This window comes from Strongylocentrotus purpuratus, unplaced genomic scaffold (genome assembly GCF_000002235.5).
Source record: "Strongylocentrotus purpuratus isolate Spur 01 unplaced genomic scaffold, Spur_5.0 spur5_scaffold_12, whole genome shotgun sequence".
Lineage (NCBI taxonomy): Eukaryota > Metazoa > Echinodermata > Echinoidea > Camarodonta > Strongylocentrotidae > Strongylocentrotus > Strongylocentrotus purpuratus.
The window spans coordinates 1,943,963-1,964,232 of NW_022145597.1; the positions used below are offsets into that span (position 1 = coordinate 1,943,963).

At 37.6% G+C, this 20,270-nt stretch overlaps 3 protein-coding genes across 5 annotated transcripts in view; 2 read left to right on the forward strand and 1 right to left on the reverse strand.

Moving 5' to 3' along the window:
• Positions 1-3,974: 3,974 nt before the first annotated feature.
• On the reverse strand, positions 3,975-12,082 carry LOC576709 (presenilins-associated rhomboid-like protein, mitochondrial). The gene is made up of 9 exons (XM_775931.5): positions 11,910-12,082; positions 9,898-10,117; positions 9,385-9,522; positions 7,814-7,958; positions 7,172-7,321; positions 6,447-6,517; positions 5,879-5,980; positions 5,124-5,221; positions 3,975-4,483 (listed from the first exon to the last, which is right to left on the reverse strand). Exons 1-9 carry the CDS (start codon positions 11,957-11,959, stop codon positions 4,387-4,389), a joined length of 1,071 nt encoding a protein of 356 aa, XP_781024.2. The 5' UTR covers positions 11,960-12,082; the 3' UTR covers positions 3,975-4,386.
• Positions 12,083-12,286: 204 nt separating this feature from the next.
• The window catches only part of LOC764814, a 29,003-nt gene continuing 21,019 nt past the window's right edge, over positions 12,287-20,270 (forward strand). For all 3 annotated transcript variants that reach the window (XM_030981583.1, XM_030981582.1, XM_030981584.1), the window contains exon 1: positions 12,287-12,501. The gene's annotated coding sequence lies outside the window, so the exon portion shown is untranslated. The remainder of the gene's footprint in view (positions 12,502-20,270) is intronic.
• On the forward strand, positions 18,162-19,730 carry LOC115922814 (uncharacterized protein K02A2.6-like). The gene has a single exon (XM_030982517.1). It carries the CDS (start codon positions 18,162-18,164, stop codon positions 19,728-19,730), a length of 1,569 nt encoding a protein of 522 aa, XP_030838377.1.

Genomic DNA, 20,270 nt, shown 5'->3' on the forward strand with positions numbered 1-20,270 from the left:
GGTACAATGCTGAAAGTGATGAAGCAGAAGATTCGACTCCCTTAGGACTCAGTAATTTGCAATGTTGATGCAGCATGGTCATATGTCATCACTCAACCTACTCAATGCTTTGCTTCATGTTATGGACAGTCAACAACCAACTGAATGTCAGAGGCTCGTATCAACGTGTGGCTATCAAGGGTCCGAAGACTAGGAGCTCCAAATACCCCCAAACCTTGCCTTACTACCTCAAACTACCTCAAGCGTTTGTAGAAAATGTTATTAAAAGAGAGCTCATTTGCAAACATGCGTGTGGAAGCATGCATTACAGTCACGACCTCACTTTGCAGAATTAAGTGTTAAATGACACCCTCTTCCGCATGGAATATTTTAGGGCTCCCAACACTTTAGAGGGCTTTTAAACCAATTTCAAGATTTTGAAGCAAACTTATAAACGGATATAGTCCTGTATCGTATCGGTAGTTCGTAATTTGTAGGTTAATTTAAAAGAATCTAGTACCTTAGAATACAAATCTAGTTTCTCAACGCTGTCACTGAAAATGGGCATTTATCACCATATGCCACCTCATATCTATGGGACAGAGAGCATAAAATTCAACCATATTTTCTTCGAGTATAAAATTACAAAATAAAAATAAATGTGCAGCACAATTTTTACTCACTGTATCCAGTGCATCTGACTCATGACATATGATAATCTCATGTTAGAAATTGGTATTTGGCCATCATTTTGAACTATTCAAGTTAATGTGTCTATAGAGGGCGCCATTCCGAATTATGCCAATTTGCATATCATTTGTGATCATACAGCATCGCAATTTTTATTAAGTGATGATTCTAGAAAAAAATTAAGATATTTGACTGCCATTTAATGTAGTAAAATGCTGTTAAAACTTTTTATATCATTAATTTTGGTTAAAAAGGGGATTTTAGCGGCCATTTTGTATGACGTCACATATCTCAAATTGCTCAATGCTGACAGAGTGTCAGCAATCGAATTCTTCAAATTGATGGTCTAAGGAACTATAATCCGAAGAAAAAAAAACTATAGACCCTAAAACAAGGTATATCGAGATGGCTGCCGGACTATCTCTGTCCATTAAATCTAACAATATGTTAATCTCCAGCTGCATGGATGTGAATTTACAAATTCCAAATTCCAAATAATCTGCTTACAAGCATATAATGAAAAAAACATTATATGCTGGTTTAGTCTCATAAGGGAAAATGAACAAGCCAAGTTTTTTTTACCCTCTTATTATTTGATCAGCTTGTTCATTTTTACTGATGCATGAGCTACAGAACATGCAGCGTTTGTTTTATAAACGGTTCTACAGCAGAAATATGATGAAAAAAAATGTGTAAGCCAAATGCGGTAAGAATTGCACATTTACATCTACATCATGTAGCAAAGCAACCATTTGCTGTACCAGTAATTGATACCGAAATAAAGGTACCGAAATAAAGGTATCATCAAATAAGTCTAGCTAAAGTGTCGTACCCAGTTACCCATCTCAGTGCGCGTGTTCAATTTCATAGCCATATTTAACCAATTAAAGTGTCATTGCATCTTTCTGCGATTTCGCCTGGTGCATGTACATGCATCTTGGAAATGTATTACTTTTTAAAGAAATCCTTTTTTTTTTGCTCAATAGGGAAGAATAATGCATTCATGTGGCTTCATTTGACCAATTCATTGCTTTCATTGAGAGATGTTATTTAAAAGTCATAACTCACTGTTCTGATGTACCTCCCTGTTAGGTTTCAATGAAGAGATTTTCTAAGTTGACAAGTACAGTGTGATGCATGAATCTGTAAGGGTAATTAGTTTCATCTAGAAATGGTATAAGTCAAAATTTGAATCTATTTTCTGGGTAAATGTTAATTTATGTAGTACATGTATTTTGAATATGTATATTTTTTTCCTACAAATTATCTTTGTCAAACAATTTCATTACGAATATGTGTTTGTTATATTTGGGGATATTCAGAGAAAATGTCTGTTTTTTGTAAATAAAAGATTTCTTTATGAAACAAATATGAAATAGATATCAAGAGATCTATTGACCCTTTCATTTCTTTTCTTAACATTGACTGTAGAGTTACTGTATCATTGTTACTGCGAGGATTTTTCTCTCCCTACCAACCATCACAATAGATTGAGGGCATTTGTGTTTTTAAAACTAAGTGAGTTGCATGTTTCAAAGCATAACGAAGAATGGAAAGTGGAGTATGGACTTGGAAGTTCTACTCAAAAAGAAAAGAATAATATGAAGCAAGAGCGTGACAAAAGAATGTGAAAGCAGAGGGCCTTTAGGTTTTCATTGTTGCTAGTGAATATACATTTGAAAAAAATGTTCATCATGAAAGTATACAAACAAAAAATAAAAAGTAATAAGAATAGGACTACAGCCCCCCCCCCCCCTGGATATATTATCAGGTAGTCAACACAAAAATACACATAAAACAACACAATGGCAAGTGGTAAATTTGATTTTTAATAGTGTATGTCCCTCATCAGGTAATTTAATTACCAAAGTATGTACAAGTAAATAGGTTGCAATCATAGATTGTAACACCATAATCATATGCTTTAAGAGTTCAAATCTGCTGGAAAATAAGTAACATTTCTGACTTGCATGGAGTGTAATATAAAAGCCTTCCTACAAGTAATTTTGTTACCAATGGCAGCATGCTACATACATGCTTACGGTTGGCAAAGATGGTAATGTGTCCGTAACAAAGACATGCAAAAACAAAAGCAATAATGTCTACAAATGATGTGTATATAAACAATGCTACTGGAGTGTTCATTCTGTTATGTAATTGAGTTTCATAACAATAGAGCTTTGTTTGCATGGCTGGTTAAGCCTTAAATACCCTTATTGCAACCAGGGAGGTGAAAGAAAGGAGGCGAAACTCTTGTCATTTATTCAAACTCATTTGTGAGTTCTAAAGCATAACAAAGGGATGTGTAACATAAAACATTCAACTTGGCTTTGAAGTTCCATGCTCCGAACCGCGCTTCCACTGCCGGGACTTTCAGAAGCCAGGCACCAGTTTTACATTTATTACAAATTATTAAATTACCAGCAAAATTTCAGTGTAAATCAAAAACTTTATATGGGGATTGTTTTGGGAATAGTGCATCAAGCCAATTTTTCAAATTTAGTACTCTGTCCTTCCTATAATTTGTGTGCAAGAGTTGATAAAAGAAAAATTACATCCTGACAAAAACTCAATATTTTAGGATAATATGCTAATTTGTGCATGTTTTAATGTCCCGTTACTTAATCCATGATTCACAATCTTCAATAACATTAAGTTGGCTAATGCGTGTTTTCTGTATTTTTGCAGTTGCAAAAAGGATGAAATTACACAAGTTTGTGGTCGCTTGTTCTACTCATTACATATTTAAAAATTGATGAGAAATCATTGAAAGGGACAGCGAACAGTTGTTGTGATACCATTTCTGATGTATGAATTCTAAATCCTGAAATTTCATGCGCTCTTTTATCTCACAACCTGGTCAACAGTTGCAGATTAGCGCATAACTTTTCGGCGGCTTGGAGCATGGGGTCAAAGGAGAGCGGCTTGATTCCAGTCCTTCTCTATCACGTCCCTGTTGCAACACATAATTTCATATTGTGTACAGGATTAAATGGATATCACATAAATAGACCATTAAAAAAAAAAGATTGATGCCTTTAGTGAATTTCGCATTATTCACAGAAAGAGGACATTTATATGTAAATACAAAAGTCAATGGCATTTCTTTGCTCTTAAAGTGTACACTGTAGCCAATGAACTCTAGCCAGTTCCAACGATTTTCAAGAGATTGAGCCATCATTTTTCTTATCATCTACCAAGTTTCAATTGGACCTCCAGCACTAGTACATATAGCTCTTAAATATGAAGTTGACAATCACAGACGCTAATTTTCCTGTCTCGTAACAAGAGTTACCTCTTCCTCATTTTCCTCAACGCTATTCACGTCATTCCACCATGGTTTTAACCTGTTAAAACATGATATAATTTAGATTGGAGTCTATAGAAAAATAATGCATGTCATACCAAAATCAAATGGTATACAACGAGTTAATCATCAAAGCCAGCAAGTCACCATAGTAAAGTTTGAGAGTTTGTTGCTTAGTCTTTTCATTCAAACCTTAACTGTTTTCATCACATAAAACCATGGAGGTCATTTCACCAGGGTGCTCACGACCAGCATCCTCAGATCAACACCATTATGATCACATACTTTGAGAGTTTGATGTTTAGTCTTGTCATTCAGACCTCACTAGGCATTCCTCTGTGCTTGTGCCATCTCTCACCGAGACAGAGACTGGTGACACAGTTTGAGAGTTTGTTGTTTAGTCTTGCTATTCATGCCTCTCCAGGTTTTCCTCTGTGTTTGTGCCATCTCTCTAAGTAGTGTTGTCTCTCACCCCATAAAACCTTGTGACCGTGCTTCACATAGTAACTGTGTAAGAAAACAAAAAGTAGTGAAATCTAACTAAATATAAGAAAGTAATGAATTTTTGAAAGTTGATACGTATGGGCACTTCATATTGGCTGAAGCGGTAATGTCTATGTGATGTAGTGCCGGACTACTTTTCCATCTGTTCCAACATATAAAATGTCTAAAATTTAATTGTTTACGAAAAATCATGGGTCAGGAGGGCTTATACTAATATGCTATCTATAATATATTTTTAAAAGTAGTGCCCCAAGGGAGAAGGAATAGGAGAAAAAAAGAAATTAGTGGTACTGGTATTTTAGTACACGGCAAATGGGAGAGTTATCCACCACCTACGTCACAATCTATTCGCATAGACTTAGTGATCTCATATATTTGAAACATGCATAACTTCCTTACTATTGGTCTGATTCATTTCAAACTTTTGCCATTCTGTTTCTGTTATTTTTCTGGTTTCATACAAACCAACTTATTACAAGGCTTGGATTGCCCTTTAAAGTTAGTTTTTCATGACTGCATAGAAAGAAACATTTTATTATTTCCCCCTTCATCTGTCCCTCTTCATTCTATTCCATAAAAATATCCTCCAAATGAAATCTTCACTCAGTCTCTACGGAAACAGCAGCTTATGTGTTCTACTCACCATCCAAACAATAAACCAGCAAGATGAGCAGCATGATCAAAGAATTGCCAGCCAAGAAGAACTCCTGTAGTCTCCATACCAAGGAGACCAACCAGGCCCTACACAAAATATAGAAAAGATGAACATATAATTAGATGCATTACTGTTGCATGTGTTTTCTTGTTTCTCAAAAGTACTATTCAATTCTTTAAAGAGACACTGAAATAGGAAGAATGGTGTTTAAATTTACATAAAATTGCTTCAAACAGTGATTGTCATTGAGTGTGTTGTTTTTCTTGAGGCAATATTTTGTTATCATTATTATCACCACCACCACCACCACCACCATCGTCATCATCGTCATGATCATCATGATCATCATCATGATCATCATCATCCTTATCGTGAGCATTATCATGATCTTGATCATCATCATCATCATCCTCATTATCATCATCATCATCATCATAAACAAACCACTATCTTTTATACTGTTCACCAGTAATCTGCAGGCACAGACTCTAATTTGACACTTTACCACACTTCCTAAGGCCTTGAGTATAGTCTAACTCTGACAGTCTCTGGCTATGTCAAATAAGACTTGGAACAATATATCTGACAATGTAATATTTAAATTTTCGGGGCCAAAATTAAAATTTAAAAAATGTGTTCTTCCCCCCCCCCCCTCCCTCCGCTACAGCTACAGCTCATATAGCAGAATTCATAAACGATGCAGTGGTAATTTTTAATTTTTAAAGCTAGCTGTTACTACTCACTGTGCTTGCTGAGAAGGTGATGAAAGGCAGAAAGACGATCGCTAATCTAGCATCAGGATACTGAACACAAACAGCTCCCAAGACAGCCATTATTGCACCTGACTGGTATAGTAACACATATTGAAACAAATATATTATATGAAGGTTCAATAATTGACCTTACAGCATATTACATGAATGATTTGTGTACATATAAATAATATGCGTAGCTTGTACAGTATACTGTAACAAAAATATAAAGCTATTAATATGAACGAACAAATTAACAAAACTAGAGACAAGAACTAGTTTTTCATAAACCTGCTTTTACATTGTTTATATTTTATCATTGTACACACTAGCTGTTTACTACTTGATACAAATTATAATCATGTTTGATATTTGTCAATGTTATACATGAGCAATGAGGAAAAGTTCTTGCAAAATTATATGCAATAAGGATTGTTATTGACAACAGAACAATTTGATTTTACGGTGATAATATCACAGCCTTTGACTATGACCTAAGACCATGGTATGAATAACATCAAATAATAAAGTTTGTGGGTTAACATATTAAGATACTTACAGCTCCTAGTGAAGGATTGAACCGTGATGTAGCTATCTTCAGAGCATAGCTTGCAAAGGAAGCCCATACACCTGTATCAATAAAAAGAAAACAGATTTAGAGATTTCTATCTTTGTGATACAATCATACAAAGTATGTAAAAATAGGGAGGGGCTCCATATAATACAACACAGAATAGATGTCATGTGCCAGGAAGGCTGTAAAGTATAAAGTATAAAACTACCTCTCAGACAATTGATTTAAAGTGGGTAATCAAATTAGGGGGTAGTTGTGCATTCAATAAGACCTAAACAAAAAAGATGTTTTATTGCCCTTTAGGTGCTAAAGCATGGGTCGGTCAGAAATCTTTTTTTTTTTTTTTTGTTTTTTTGTTCTCTTTTGGGCTGATATTTCTCAGCTATGAATGCTTAATACATCTGTACATATTTTGTTATTCATTAAACATTTGTTTCTTTAAAACATTAAAAAGAAAACAAAAATTGTAAAAAGCTGACCATAGATTTCAAGATTTTTGGGTCGGTCGCAAAGGGCAATACAACATTTTTTTTAAACGCCTAATTCAGGGCCTAATTGTAGTAGCAGGTGGAGGGGGGGGGGGGGGGGGGGGGGGTAAGTTTCCAAGGGTTATTATCCTAGGTCTGGAGGAGTCGTCCAGAGACTGACATTCCAAGACAGGTGACCTCCTAGAATCATAAACAATGGCTCTAATAACTCAATATACCTACCAGCACTGAGGTACATTGCAAGGAACTGCTCCTTGCCGAGCACACTCCCTATACTGCCAGAGAAACTCCATAAGACATACATGTTAACTCCTAAATGCCAGAGGGAGTGATGACTAAAGACAGAAAGGATCATTGGTAGGCACGTGGCACCTGTAAAGATAACAATGTCATAATATTACAAATCTTTCCTTCAGCTTACAATAAGTTTATATATTGCAGTTATCAAATCAATTTGTGTGGTCACAGAGGATATCCCTTAATCCCTGTACCAGTACACCTGCACCACACGAAAGAAGGAACAGATTCCTTGTATTGTTTCTCTCAATCCGTTTCATGTATTGATGCTTTGTTTCTGCTTTTTGTGTATTGATTTATCCATTTCCAGAAAATCTAATTAATCTTTGTAGATATATTCATCAATAGATAGAGATATAAACAAAAAAATATTTTGAATAATATACAAAAAGATATGGATGGACAGAAAATTGATGAAGTGTAGAGAAAAGGATAAACAAAGGAAAGATTTTTAAGTAACAGAAGATATGGAGATGGCTGTATGAAGTGATGCAATCAAAACATACATAAAGTGATAGACAGGAGGCAGGATGAAAGAAGGCAGAAGGAATAGATGAATGAACTTACTAGCAGCAGGGTTTGCACTAAACCATTGTATCATGAAGTGTTGCATGGCTGGTATTCTCCAGAAGGCAAAGACTGCTACGTTAGCCACTACGATTCCTAGGACAACCTTCTGGGTTCCACTTAATCTGCTGTACCACTGATTCATCTAAAAACAATGCAATCATTAATTACGATTATTATCATTCTATTCAGGAAAGACGAAATCAAGAAAACAGTGAATACAGTGAATACAAAACACTGTAGGGTTTGAAGTGATTTGATTTGATTTGATTTGATTTGATTTATTTATTTCTGTTTGATTTTCTTTTTCTTTTGCATTTTTACAAATATATAACAAACAAATATTGCAAATTTACACATGACAAAAGAATATATGTAGAATAAGGTAAGGCTGGGTGTAACTAATCGAGAACATCAAACAGGAGGGTTGACAAAATAAGCAAAGCTTGATAGTATGACTACCCTCAAAGGATACATAATAATACAAATATGGAAGAACAAAATATTGGTAAAAAGGGGGAAAAGACAGAAAAAAGAAGAGAAAAGAAAGAGGGGATGCACATCAATATTCACAGACTTATGTGGTAGTTGGATTTCAAATTGATATATAAAGATTTTAAATAAGAAAAGAAATGCAAATTTGAATACTGAGTGGCCAACTTGGGATACAATAGAATGAGAAGACTCTCAAGTGAGTCTCATGGATGCTGGGAAAAGAAAAAGATTAACTAATAACTATAACCACAATGTCTTCTTTTCCAATCCATGTAACTTTTTACATAAATAGCACAGAATAGCAAGATACAACAAAAAATGTATCGTGAGTACAAGAGAAAAATAAATAGCAAACAATTAATGTCGCATTTTTATGTCTCCAGGAAAATAAGGAGGACACTTGAACACAAACCAAATATGAACAAAAAGAAACTATGTTTGCAACTAATAAAATAACAATTGGAGGTTGGCTAGATATATCCAGCTGATTTGGATTCAAAAGAAATACAATGAATAACATGAAGTCGTTATAAATGTTGTTTAGACTATTGAATTAGTCGCATTAAATTTAATGCGTCTAATTCAATTTAAAACAATCATTTCAAAGTATCAATCTGGATCAAGTACATAATGAATGAAGTGATTAGTGGCTTATATTTATCTATATTCACCAAGTATGATGAAAAGAAAGTACAGTATATCAAACTACTGCAATATATACAGCAGTATGGACAATGCAATGTATATAAATTCAGTTGACAGTAAAGAATTTCTTTTACACAGATGTGTTTCTGGAATTAAAATCCTGGCCACTTCAAATATCCACAATTTGATACCTTTCCACAGCATGAAACTGTTGTGACTTCAATAAATACTTTTATAAGTTTCTGGACTTTGACCCAAATGGTAAAAAAACTTATTTCATATGATCAGACTTGCTCTATACCACATATTAACAGTTTGGAGCCAGAGGGACGTTGACTCTATGTAAAATGATGCCTTTCTAGCTTGAAACAAACAACATATTACATAGTATTCAACAGGTTCAGTATAGAGACAAAAGTATAATTTTTTACCATTTCTCTTAGTTCTCCTTGTTTTCTTTCTCTTGAATCAAAGAAACCTGAGTAATGCTGTCTAAGTCTGTCGATTGCTCTGGTTCGTGCTTCTTCATATTGCCATATTGCTGCCCCACCAAAGGTACATCCTGTGAACTAGATAGATATGAAAGGGGTTTATCATGTTAGAAAATACTTTCTTTATAGTTTATGGAGGACAAAAAGGGAGAAACAAACTTCAACACTTATACGTACTTAACTTGCAGATGTATATCGACAACAATAGAATAACAAACAATATTGTTTTGATAGTTTTGGTCAACAGACACAACACATGTCATATATGTGACAAAGGCACAGCTACAAGGACTTTGAGGGGGCTTGTAAAATTATATGTTATGATCATCCTGCTGACTGTTAAATACTTTTTAAAAAAATATCCCTTTTATTTACTATAGCTTATTATTGAATTATATTATGAGGGGGGGGGGGGGATCTTTTCTTGAAACTAAGTTTTGTGCTTCCACTTACAACTCCTGCAAAGACGAAAGGTTTGAAAAGCCTGCTGAATGGAAGTTTCTTGGGAACATCTTCATAAACAACGTTAAACTGCTCTAGGTGAGCCTTGTCGAATTTGACATCAACAATTTTCTTCTTGGTTTTCCTGGACAGTCCTTTCCCTTCTGGTGCTGCTCGTTTAAATGATCTCCACTGGGATAGTTTCACGTCTGAAAATATCACTTGCTTCGTCCTACAACAGAGAAGATAGTTCAAATAAAATCCAAATGTTACTGATCATAATAGCAAATGATTAGATTTACATTGATTGTATGAAGCTATATATTTTGAACAGAACTCTTTTTACGACTGATTTGAGTACATCGAATTTACACAGAGATTCAGCACAAGCAGCAACCGAGAAATGCACACAATAAAAAGAGCGACAATTACCAAGGATCGACAATAGATTTCTGATTAAAATGTTCAAAGTATTTTTTCCAACATTGGTAAATTGAATTGATTGCATTTTACTACTTTTTAGGTTGACTATCAGTTGTTGGTTGAGAGTATTCTGGTGAGTTTTTAACAGTGGTGTTTGAAAATTTTGAGATTTCAATAGAGGGTACAACATGTTAAAAAAGTATCCTAATGCTTCTACTATGATTGTAATCTCAGGCAATTCTTCACAGGCAAGCAAGGAGTGAACATGTGTGTTTTCTTACTCTCTGTAAGTTCGTGCCATGCCCAATCTTAGCTATCTATAGGCCACCCTACAATTGCATGAAATACAAAGGTCAACATTTTGTATTTTATAATAATAATAATAATAATAATAATAGCCTAATAGTCCACTCCAAATTTTATTAAACCGAAACGGAAATTCTTTTGCCCAATTGATCGTGAGCCCGGCAGCCACTGAGCAGCGCCAGATCGACGTTGCTCTAACCCTTATTGTTGAACGCCAAACAAGGTAGCAACAACTCCCATCTTTTAACATCTTTTGGTATGACGCGGCCGGGGTTCGAACCCACGACCTCCCGGTTGTGAGGCAGACGCTCTACTGACTGAGCCAACACTCCGGTGCGACATAATTCAAGTATTCTTTCTCAAGCTGTTGCTGGTGTGCTTCTTTTCCTCCTCTTTCTTAAAGATGAAGACTTATAGTAATATAGGGACTTAGCCTAGCCTGGCCAACCTTTTAAAGGGACTTTGCAACATTGTTCAGGTGTTAGAAAATGGTGCTCATAAGGAGGTCAATGCTAGATGTACAAGTAAAGAAAATCTGAAATGTTGAGTGAAAACAGAATCGACCCTTATTAATGATAAAAACTGATCTGATCAATTCCTGAATTCTCCCAACTATAGACTATTATTATAATTCAATTCAATTTTAGGTAAATGTAAATCATTACAAAGAAATAAATCGGCCCTATCCTACCATTCCAAAAATTTAAGTGTTAACTTTAGAGGGTGTTGCATAGCGACGCCTTCAAAGAAAACCATAGATAGATCTAGATTCTAGACCTATCTTTGTGGTTTGAGAATTTTTTCAGGATTTTTAATTTTTTGCATGTTTGAGGTTAATAGTACAGCAGTTGAGTACTACAGGAATATAACAAGGAATCTTACATACAAAAATCACGCAATTTCTTCACAATCATCATTTTTCAACAATCATATGTTACCAGAACTTTCACTTTTTATTCTTCTCCTTCTCTCCTCCGCTCGCGCTCCGGCCTCCTCTTCAACTTCAGTTCATGATCATCATGAATAGTCTATGATCATGTTCAGCTACTTCATCATCATCATTGACATTAGGAAACAGTTGTTTTCATTATCAACAATATAACCAATTTATGAGCACTGCTCCAAAATAATATAGCTAGATCTAGATCTAGGCCTAGGCCTACACCGAAAATCATCAATTCAGCTCAGGCAACAAACAACACATTAGCAGGCATCATAATCCCCCACTTTTTTTTAAATAGATGGGACTGGATGAAGCGATCTATATAAATTTGTAGATGCAAATAACTCCTTACCGTCCCGGAAATGTACGTATACTTGACAAAAGGACATTCATCGTGTACATTTTTCCATATGAGGTGTAAAGAGTTGTAACTCGAACCAGAAACTACTCTAAAATGTTAAAAAATCGTAGAAAATAGCCATTGACAGAATATTTCATCAGCTTTCACAGTTCAGTCGCTTTGTCAATATAGCTAAAATTTGATGGATTTTATACACAAAATATGAAATATTGTTCATATGAATTATTTTTACACAATTTAAAAATGTTACTAGTTTAGAAATAATTATTAAATATTTCGTTTTAACGACAAAATAAATATAATTCTTTTCCAAACGACGATGTTACGTCTAAGGTCGTCTGCTGAAAATAGACCAATCGTGACGCTTCTTGCAATCATATGACAGTCACCATGACCAGCGCTGCAAACAACAGCACCCGGTGAATTCTCTGCGGATCTTGAGCAAACCATCCCCGGAGAAGTCGGCATCATCGGGGATAAAATTCCGCTGGATCAGATCTGGAGTGACATGATCATGACGAGCATTACTGTGCAATTCGCCGACGCGACGCGACCTCGTTCTGATATTTGATGAATGATTACTGTAAGTGTGGACTGTAGATTATGTTTTCTATTTAAAGTAAAAATGTCAGACAGTCTTGACGATTTAAAACGTGGATAATGAGGCGAGGAAAAAGAATAAATATGATTGATACATGCAAGCCAATGAATATTCGTTGTCATTTTAATTTTGATTTGATTTGTCAATTCAAAACATGATCTGAGCTGAGCTGAGCTGATTAGGTCTGCTACATCATAGTCTAGATCTACATGATCATGGTGTAGATCAAACGCCAGTGAATTTTTACAAAAATTTGCCTCAAGGCTGACTCAAGTAACACTTCACTTGTTAAGTTGTTTTGTGAATAATGTTAAGGTCATAACAATAAATTAGTCTAACAAAAGCAAAACAATTAGGCTAACAATAACATTCAAGAGTTCTTAATTTCTAAGTTTTAAGTAAATTGACTAGATCTAGATCTAGATCATCTAGATCTAGATCTAGACACTTTTTAATTGCACCTGCACCATATTGTTATGTAGGGTCTAGATCTAGATCATCTACATGTAGATCTAGATCTATGTTTATCAATTTAATTATTGTACCATGCACACACACACACACACACACACACTCGCTCCTCATCAGTCTGCAACAGTGCAAGAATCTTCAATTGTGAATGAGGCAGACGTAGACTCAAGGGTCAACCCGAAGAAGAAGGAATTTTTTATGTTCAGAAACCTATCCAAAATTTGAGCCGTAACTCCGGCGTGGAGATACCCTACTAAAACATACCCAAAATGAAGTAGGGGTAGGGCCAGGGGTCTAGATCTAGGCCTAAATATTCATTAAATGTCCAAATAAAGATCATGAGTTAAAAGTCCTCATGTTTATTACCTGTTTCGTGTCAATGTTCTTGTTATTTTTGGAGTATTTTTCGGATAAACATTGATATTAGTATACACTTTTTCACAGGTTTCACGGCAAACCGTTCCACAATACAAGTGCATACCGATGGTGGGTTGCGGGCGTGTGCGCGCCTGTGTGAAGTTATCTACCGTTATGTCTCAGATCCTCATTACGGTAGATAACTTTTGGAGAAAGCCAATCTGGGAGTGGAAATGACGCGAGCGCTAACGCGCTAGGCCCTCTGATTAAAACTTCTTTAATTTTACATTTTAACCTGATTCTAATTCCAAGAAATCCACTGTAAGAATATGTATAAATATTCATTAGGAGCAGCTACACTGTAAGCGCGCACGAAAGATTGTGACGTAATAAAGAGTTTTAAGACTCATCAGTTTTGGTTTAGACACATGAACACGATGTAGTCCCTGTCTTGTATTGTACTAGTTTAGTTGGATTTGAGTGAATCAACCCTAGGCCAACAGCTATCAAAACATGGTGGCAGCGGCGGATAGATGTTTTTTTTTGCCGTTGAAATGATCTTGAGTCTGATCACTGTAGTGATAGCGGATTTTGGACATGCTTTGTGAGACAGAATTGTTGATGACCGAGAACTGAGTTTGGCGACTTCAACGCAGTGCGGTGCGGTATGTACTATAGTGCGTCGTCGTGTATATTCTGTACTACATGTGTGTGTCTTCTGTGAATCCGTATTCCGGTGCACGAGAAAGAACTTTTATGTGTCGCGTGCATGTGGACCTGGAACCACTTCGACGTCGTCGTGCGATGATGTGTGTAATCGAACTCTTGATTGGAGTTTATCGTTATTGGATCACAAGCTAGTCTAGATCGACTCTGGTCTAGATAGGACCTAGATCTACAGTGTATTTGTGTGTGTTCGTGCGGACATGGACATGGTGTAAGCACCCTCCGAGACTAGACTACAGGTGAGCCCAGCACTGCAGCAGTGAAGCAGAAAAGTAACTTCACGCGATGGGAGCATACTTGACTTTGTAGACCTACATGTAACAAGTTAGACCTACATTATGAGACTGTGTTATTAACTGGAACTACTGCGCAACTATTGTAACGTCAGTCACTGAGTGAGCCTTTCTTGATGTGCAGACTTCTTTGGACTCCAGTATCACTGCCAGATCTACACTACGACGACAAGGTGTATCCAGAATCTATTCCAGATGTGTTGTCTTCACAAGGAAAAGGGACTTGATGATTGATCAATATCAGATCTAGATCTAGTCTAGAAACTGAGCTTTAACGATCGCTGATAGGTCCATATCTACCTCGGATTGAGTTGGAACTGATATTCAGGACATATAACTTCAGTATACTTCGAAGAGATTGAACAGTTAATTATAATTATATAGGCCTACTGGACTGGACAACAATCAGCTATTATATAAGACTGAGCTGAATGTAAGGAGGGTCAAGTGTGGAATTGTTTTGAATTTGATCATTGTTGATAAGCAATATGCCTAACCCTTGTTCTGTACTTTATAGGTTTGAGAGCTATATACTTGTAAGTTGTATGATATATTCAACCAATTGGGGATTCCATGGTACCCATCTGAGTTCTGACTAGTATTATTAGTAATAGTAATACAGATCTACATTTAGATCTAGCTAGTTTGACCATTGTCTTCTGTTAGAAGTTAGTCATGTATAGAAGTGAGATAGACTTAAAATCTGAATTGTAAGAGTTCACGAGGAGGTCTCATGATAATGTCATGTGTATTCAATAATATTGATGGTATCTAAGTTCATGACACATTAGTATTCTAGATGGCCTAGGCAGGGACGTTCTTGTCATTACTTTAGTAGATCCCTGTAATGTGACCTATTGGTGTGAAACTACATAGTCTTGGTTCAAGAGTTGTATGGACATTGTGTGTACCATACTGGTTGCCAGTATTGATAGTATACAAGTGCATTCTTTCTGTTTATGTGCTGATTTTAAGTATTGGTCCAATGCATTATATTTGTTGTAGTAACTCTGCATGCATGGTACTTTTTGTCTAGGACAGAACCAGGTTCAGTGACATTACATGTAACAGATTGGATTGTACACATTTACAAACATGGCTGAAGCTCAACTTCCCTTTCATATTGCACCACCGCCACCCCTAAGGCATAAAGAAGATAGGGTGGAAGAGTGGAAGATGTTTAAACAAATGTATGAAAATTATGAGGTTATCACTAAGTTAAAGCAACAGGACAGTGAGTACCAAAGAGCTGTATTTCTCCATACAGTAGGTCCTGAAGGTCTAAAAATCTTCAATGCTATTACTTTTGAAAGAGATGGAGATGACAAGAAAGTCGATGTCATTATCCAGAAGATGAATTCTGTCATCATCGGACAAACCAATGAGATATATGAGAGATTCATATTCAACAAGCGGGACCAGAAACAAGGTGAAAGCATCGAAGCATATGTGACAGAGTTGAAACAGCTCGCTAAAACCTGTAAGTTTTGCGACTGCCTGAGGGAAAGCCTCATCAGAGATCGCATCGTGTTGGGAATTGCTGATACTGCAACAAGGAAAATCCTCCTCCAAAGGAAAGACTTGAAGTTGGAGACAGCTATAGACATTTGCCGTTCTTCTGAAGTCACTGCCTCCCAAATGCAGGTCATTGGAGATGATCCTTCTATCCACAGGGTAGAAAAGTCACATGAAAGAAAGCAGTGGACGAAGAGTCCAAGGCGACAGCCAGTAGGAGAGAATCTCATAAAGTGCAAGTTCTGCGGAAATACTCATAGACGCAAAAAGGAAGAGTGCCCCGCCTATGGGAAGATGTGCAAGAAATGTGGGAAAGAAAACCACTTCGCCATATGCTGTAAGAAGGGATCAAAGTACAAGAAGGAGATCCATAACGTAGAGTCTGAGGATTCAGCAGAGAACCAGACAGAGTCGGAAACGGAATCTGTGAACCACATAGAGATAGAGGTGTACGCTACAGGCACCAAACCATCTAAAGGACTGTTTGCGGAGATGTTGGTTGAGAACAGGCCAGCTAACTTCCAGATTGACTCAGGTGCGAGTGTGAATGTTATTTCAAAGAGCCTTGTCCCGAGTGCAGAAGACATAGTCAAAGAGAACATCATACTGAAGATGTACAACCGTTCTCGTCTTCAAGCAGAAGGTCGGGCTAAGGTCGTGTTGCGTAACACTAAGAACAACAAGAGGTACAGAGTCAACTTCATCGTTGTTAAGGAGAACTTAGTACCACTCCTGAGCGGTCCAGCTGCACAACAGATGAAATTCATAACTGTACATTATGAGAACTTCAACCAGGTCTGTGCTGTAAGCCCTGAAAACATCTTAGAGAGTTTCAGTGACATCTTTGACGAGCAAACTCCTGGAAAACTACCTGGCAAGGTCAAGTTGGTGACCAGGGAAGAAGTGACCCCAACACAGTGTAACGCCAAACCAGTACCAGTGGCAATGAAGCAGAGAGTCAAGGATGGACTTGCTAAATTGGTTGACCAAGACATCTTGATAAAGGTTGAGGAACCAACCCCATGGTGTAGCAGACTGGTCGTTATTGAGAAGAAAGACAAGAATGAATTGAGGTTTTGCATTGACCCAAGACCCCTCAACAAAGCCTTGCAAAGGGAAATACACAGATTGCCAGTCATGGAAGACATTCTCCCGGAGCTGTCAAAGGCTAAGATCTTTTCCAAGTTTGATTTGAGATCAGGCTACCTCCACTGTGAGCTTGATGATGAGAGTAGCTTCCTTACAACAATGAACACCCCGTTCGGGAGATATAGATGGAAAAGACTACCCTTTGGTCTGAATGCGTCAGCGGAAATATTCCAAAAGAAGCTACAACAGGCTTTGAATGGCCTTGATGGAATTGAGTGTGTTGCTGACGACATTATCCTGTTTGGTGTTGGAGACAACAGAGAGCAAGCAGAGAAGGACCATGATCGTAAGCTAGAAGCTCTGCTCCAGAGATGCAGAGATAAAGGTATCAAACTCAACCAGAAGAAATCTGTGCTGAAGGCTACAAGCATTCCATTTCTAGGACACATAGTGACAGACAAGGGACTGAAGGTAGATCCTGAAAAGGTCAAAGCAATTCTAGAGATGCCCAACCCTTCTGACCCTACGGAAGTGCAACGCCTACAAGGCAGCGTCAACTACCTCGCAAGGTTTCTACCTATGCTGTCCGATATGTTTGAGCCGTTGAGACGACTAACACATAAGGATGCCGATTGGGAATGGACATCGGAGCACGAGAGGGCAATGTCAAGAGTGAAGGAATCTTTGACCAGGGCACCTGTCCTAGCATATTACTCACCAGACCTACCACTGACCATCCAGTGTGATGCAAGCAAGTCAGGGCTCGGAGCAGTACTTCTCCAGAAGGGACAACCATTGTCCTACGTTAGCAGAGCTCTAACAGCAACTGAACAGAGGTACGCCCAGATCGAGAAAGAGGCACTTGCCATATGTTTCGCTCTCGAACGATTCCACCAATATACCTTTGGACAAAGGGTCATAGTCGAGAGTGACCATAAACCTTTACAGGCGATCGTCAAGAAACCTCTCCATAAGGCACCAAGACGCCTTCAAGGCATGTTAATGAGGATGTTAGTGCGCCTGTAATCCAGCTAAAAAGTGGAAGTTACAAACTGATTCAGCCGAGGACGCAGGTTCGAAACTGAGTCACATCTTTCGGATGGTGACGTTTAAAGGTCGGTCCCAGACGTAAATAATCATATCTGATTGATACACGTCTGTAAAAACCCAATACACACACACACAATGAGGATGTTGCACTACGACATCGACATCACCTGGGTAAAGGGACAGGACATGCATCTGGCTGACATGCTGTCAAGAGCTTACCTACCCACCACTGTAGGAGCCACTGAATTTGGTGAGGTGAACATCGTTGAAACCCTGAGTATGGGAGAGGAGAGGGTTAAACAACTGCAATCTCATACTAACAATGATGAGGTTCTACAGACCGTCAAGAAGGTCATCCACAAAGGTTGGCCGGAACAGAAAGCAGAAGTACCCGAAGCGGCTAAGTCATACTTCAATATCCGAGACGAGCTAAGCGTGCAAGATGGACTAGTATTCAGGGGAGAAAGAGTAGTCATCCCCATAACCCTCCGCAAGGAAATGAAGGAAACTCTTCACACTTCTCATCTTGGAATTGAAGGGACCCTTAGAAGGGCCAGAGAAATCATCTATTGGCCTGGGATGAACGTGGATGTCAAGCAGTTTATCCAGACATGTGAAGCCTGCAGAATGTACGAGCAGCAGAACCAGAAGGAAACCCTCATGCCACACGACATCCCAGACAGGCCATGGGAGAAAGTAGGTACCGACCTGTTCGAACTTAACAAGAAACACTACCTCGTTACCGTCGACTACCTTTCCAACTTCTGGGAAATCGACAGACTGTATGACCTTGGCAGTCGGGCAGTAATCGGGAAACTGAAGAGCCACTTCGCTCGATATGGCATCCCGAGCACTGTAATCAGTGACAATGGACCACAGTACTCATCCGAAGATTTCGCGAAGTTCTCTAAAAGATGGCAGTTTGATCACGTCACAATCTCCCCAAGACACAGCCAGGCAAATGGGAAGGTAGAAGCTGCAGTGAAGGCTGCAAAGAGACTCCTCAAGAAAACATCACAGTCTAAGGGTGACGCCTACCTAGCAATGCTAGAACTCCGAAATACCCCAAACCAAGGTGTTGACAGTAGCCCAGCGCAAAGGCTTCATGGACGGAGGACGAGAACACTACTTCCCACTTCATCCAGTCTCCTGAAACCAAGAGGTGCAGAGGTTCTCAGTGAAGACAGGAAAAAGCTTAAAATGCTACAACGTAAGCAGTCGGAACGCTACAACTTACATGCCAAAGATCTGCCGACCTTAGTAGAAGGAGATATCGTACGTCTCAAGCCATACAAATCAGGAAGCACAGTTTGGCAAAGAGCAGTGGTAAATAGACGGCTCGACGAGAGGTCCTACGAGGTGGAGACCGACTCTGGATTACTCCTCAGAAGAAACAGGGTCGACCTCAAGAGAACTGAAGAACCCCCACCAAACACTGAGGAAGATCAACAGAAAACAATTTCTGAGAAGCCACAGCCACAACCACGTGCTCATGGGACTGAAAGGAAAGAGGCGTATCTACCATCTAACACTGTCATGACTAAACACCCTCAAAGTACTCAAAATCACGTGAAAGAAAACAAACCTCAGAGAACACAAAATACTCGAACAGAACAGGTAGACAAAAATGACACTCAGTCTTTCCTAAAGACCAGATCTGGTAGAGTAAGCAAGCCACCCCAAAGATTTGGTGACTATGTTGATAAGTAAGATGTTTGAAGCAAAAAAGATGATTCTGTGATTTTGTTGAAAACTAATGCAAGTTAATATACATATGTGTTGAAATTATTTGATTGACAAAGATGTCTTGCCAAAGTTTTGCGGAACATTTTTAGTATGATCAAGAATTTAAGTCAAAAATATCCTGATAATGTTTTATTTTGCTAAGATTTCACTCCCAAGAGAGTTTGATCAGATTGAGTTTGTTAGTTTGAAAAGTGTTATGCTTACATTATGTATAATAGACAGCTGTAAATAAGTACTCTAGTGTTGTGTTAGAAAAACAAAACAAAATGAAGGAAAAAAAAGCATTTAATTTGTTGATATTTTAATCATAAAACTGGTTACAACTGATATACTACATAGCAAAGATTGTATTTCGAGCTATTTAACCTTATTTGTACACCAAAGTCATGTTCTAGTTCAACATTCGACTATATATTCCATGTTCTATGATTTTGATATGTTAAAGTTAAAGATTGCACTAAGACAGAAATTTCAATAACCACAATTATTTGTTTTGTGTATCCA